General features: G+C 53.4%; 1 protein-coding gene across 1 annotated transcript; it reads right to left on the reverse strand.

The window, feature by feature from the left end:
* Positions 1–207: 207 nt before the first annotated feature.
* On the reverse strand, positions 208–1,644 carry LOC138643342 (dynein heavy chain-like). The gene has a single exon (XM_069732266.1). The coding sequence runs from the start codon at positions 1,642–1,644 to the stop codon at positions 208–210; it is 1,437 nt and encodes a 478-aa protein (XP_069588367.1).

Consider the following 1,644-nt stretch of genomic DNA (forward strand, 5'->3'; position numbering starts at 1 on the left):
CTGCTGTTACTTTATGATGGGATACTTAAAAGAGTTGCCATGCAAGAAGAAAAGTTCACAGATGGCTTGGAGCAGGAACATATAAACTAAGTGATACTCACTGGCAAAGGCTATTCCACGGCCTGCACTTACGCACAAAGAGGAGACATTACTGTTTCACCAGCAACAGAATGGCTGAATCAACACGTGACATCCGCAAGAGATATGTTATGATAATATGCTGCTCAAAGTCACAAGGCTGCTGCAGCCAATCACCTGGCTGCTGTAGTCAGTCACCTGGCTGATGTAGTCAGTCACCTGGCTGCTGTAGTCAGTCACCTGGCTGCTGTAGTCAGTCACCTGGCTGCTGTAGTCAGTCACCTGGCTGCTGTAGTCAGTCACCTGGCTGATGTAGTCAGTCACCTGGCTGCTGTAGTCAGTCACCTGGCTGCTGTAGTCAGTCACCTGGCTGCTGTAGTCAGTCACCTGGCTGCTGTAGTCAGTCACCTGGCTGCTGTAGTCAGTCACCTGGCTGCTGTAGTCAGTCACCTGGCTGCTGTAGTCAGTCACCTGGCTGCTGTAGTCAGTCATCTGGCTGCTGTAGTCAGTCATCTGGCTGCTGTAGTCAGTCACCTGGCTGCTGTAGTCAGTCACCTGGCTGCTGTAGTCAGTCACCTGGCTGATGTAGTCAGTCACCTGGCTGCTGTAGTCAGTCACCTGGCTGCTGTAGTCAGTCATCTGGCTGCTGTAGTCCGTCATCTGGCTGCTGTAGTCAGTCACCTGGCTGCTGTAGTCAGTCACCTGGCTGCTGTAGTCAGTCACCTGGCTGCTGTAGTCAGTCACCTGGCTGCTGTAGTCAGTCACCTGGCTGCTGTAGTCAGTCACCTGGCTGCTGTAGTCAGTCACCTGGCTGCTGTAGTCAGTCACCTGGCTGCTGTAGTCAGTCACCTGGCTGCTGTAGTCAGTCATCTGGCTGCTGTAGTCAGTCACCTGGCTGATGTAGTCAGTCACCTGGCTGCTGTAGTCAGTCATCTGGCTGCTGTAGTCAGTCACCTGGCTGATGTAGTCAGTCACCTGGCTGCTGTAGTCAGTCATCTGGCTGCTGTAGTCAGTCACCTGGCTGCTGTAGTCAGTCATCTGGCTGTTGTAGTCAGTCACCTGGCTGCTGTAGTCAGTCACCTGGCTGCTGTAGTCAGTCACCTGGCTGCTGTAGTCAGTCACCTGGCTGCTGTAGTCAGTCACCTGGCTGATGTAGTCAGTCACCTGGCTGATGTAGTCAGTCACCTGGCTGATGTAGTCAGTCACCTGGCTGCTGTAGTCAGTCACCTGGCTGCTGTAGTCAGTCATCTGGCTGCTGTAGTCAGTCATCTGGCTGCTGTAGTCCGTCATCTGGCTGCTGTAGTCAGTCACCTGGCTGCTGTAGTCAGTCACCTGGCTGCTGTAGTCAGTCATCTGGCTGCTGTAGTCAGTCACCTGGCTGCTGTAGTCAGTCATCTGGCTGCTGTAGTCAGTCACCTGGCTGCTGTAGCCAGTCACCTGGCTGCTGTAGTCAGTCATCTGGCTGCTGTAGTCAGTCATGTGGCTGCTTTCCCTCGTTCCTGCTACTGGTGCAATGGTGACATCACCATTTCTTGTCTGTGTGACAGACCACATAGATGCCTCCAT

This window comes from Ranitomeya imitator, chromosome 6 (assembly GCF_032444005.1).
Source record: "Ranitomeya imitator isolate aRanImi1 chromosome 6, aRanImi1.pri, whole genome shotgun sequence".
NCBI classification, from domain to species: Eukaryota; Metazoa; Chordata; class Amphibia; order Anura; family Dendrobatidae; genus Ranitomeya; species Ranitomeya imitator.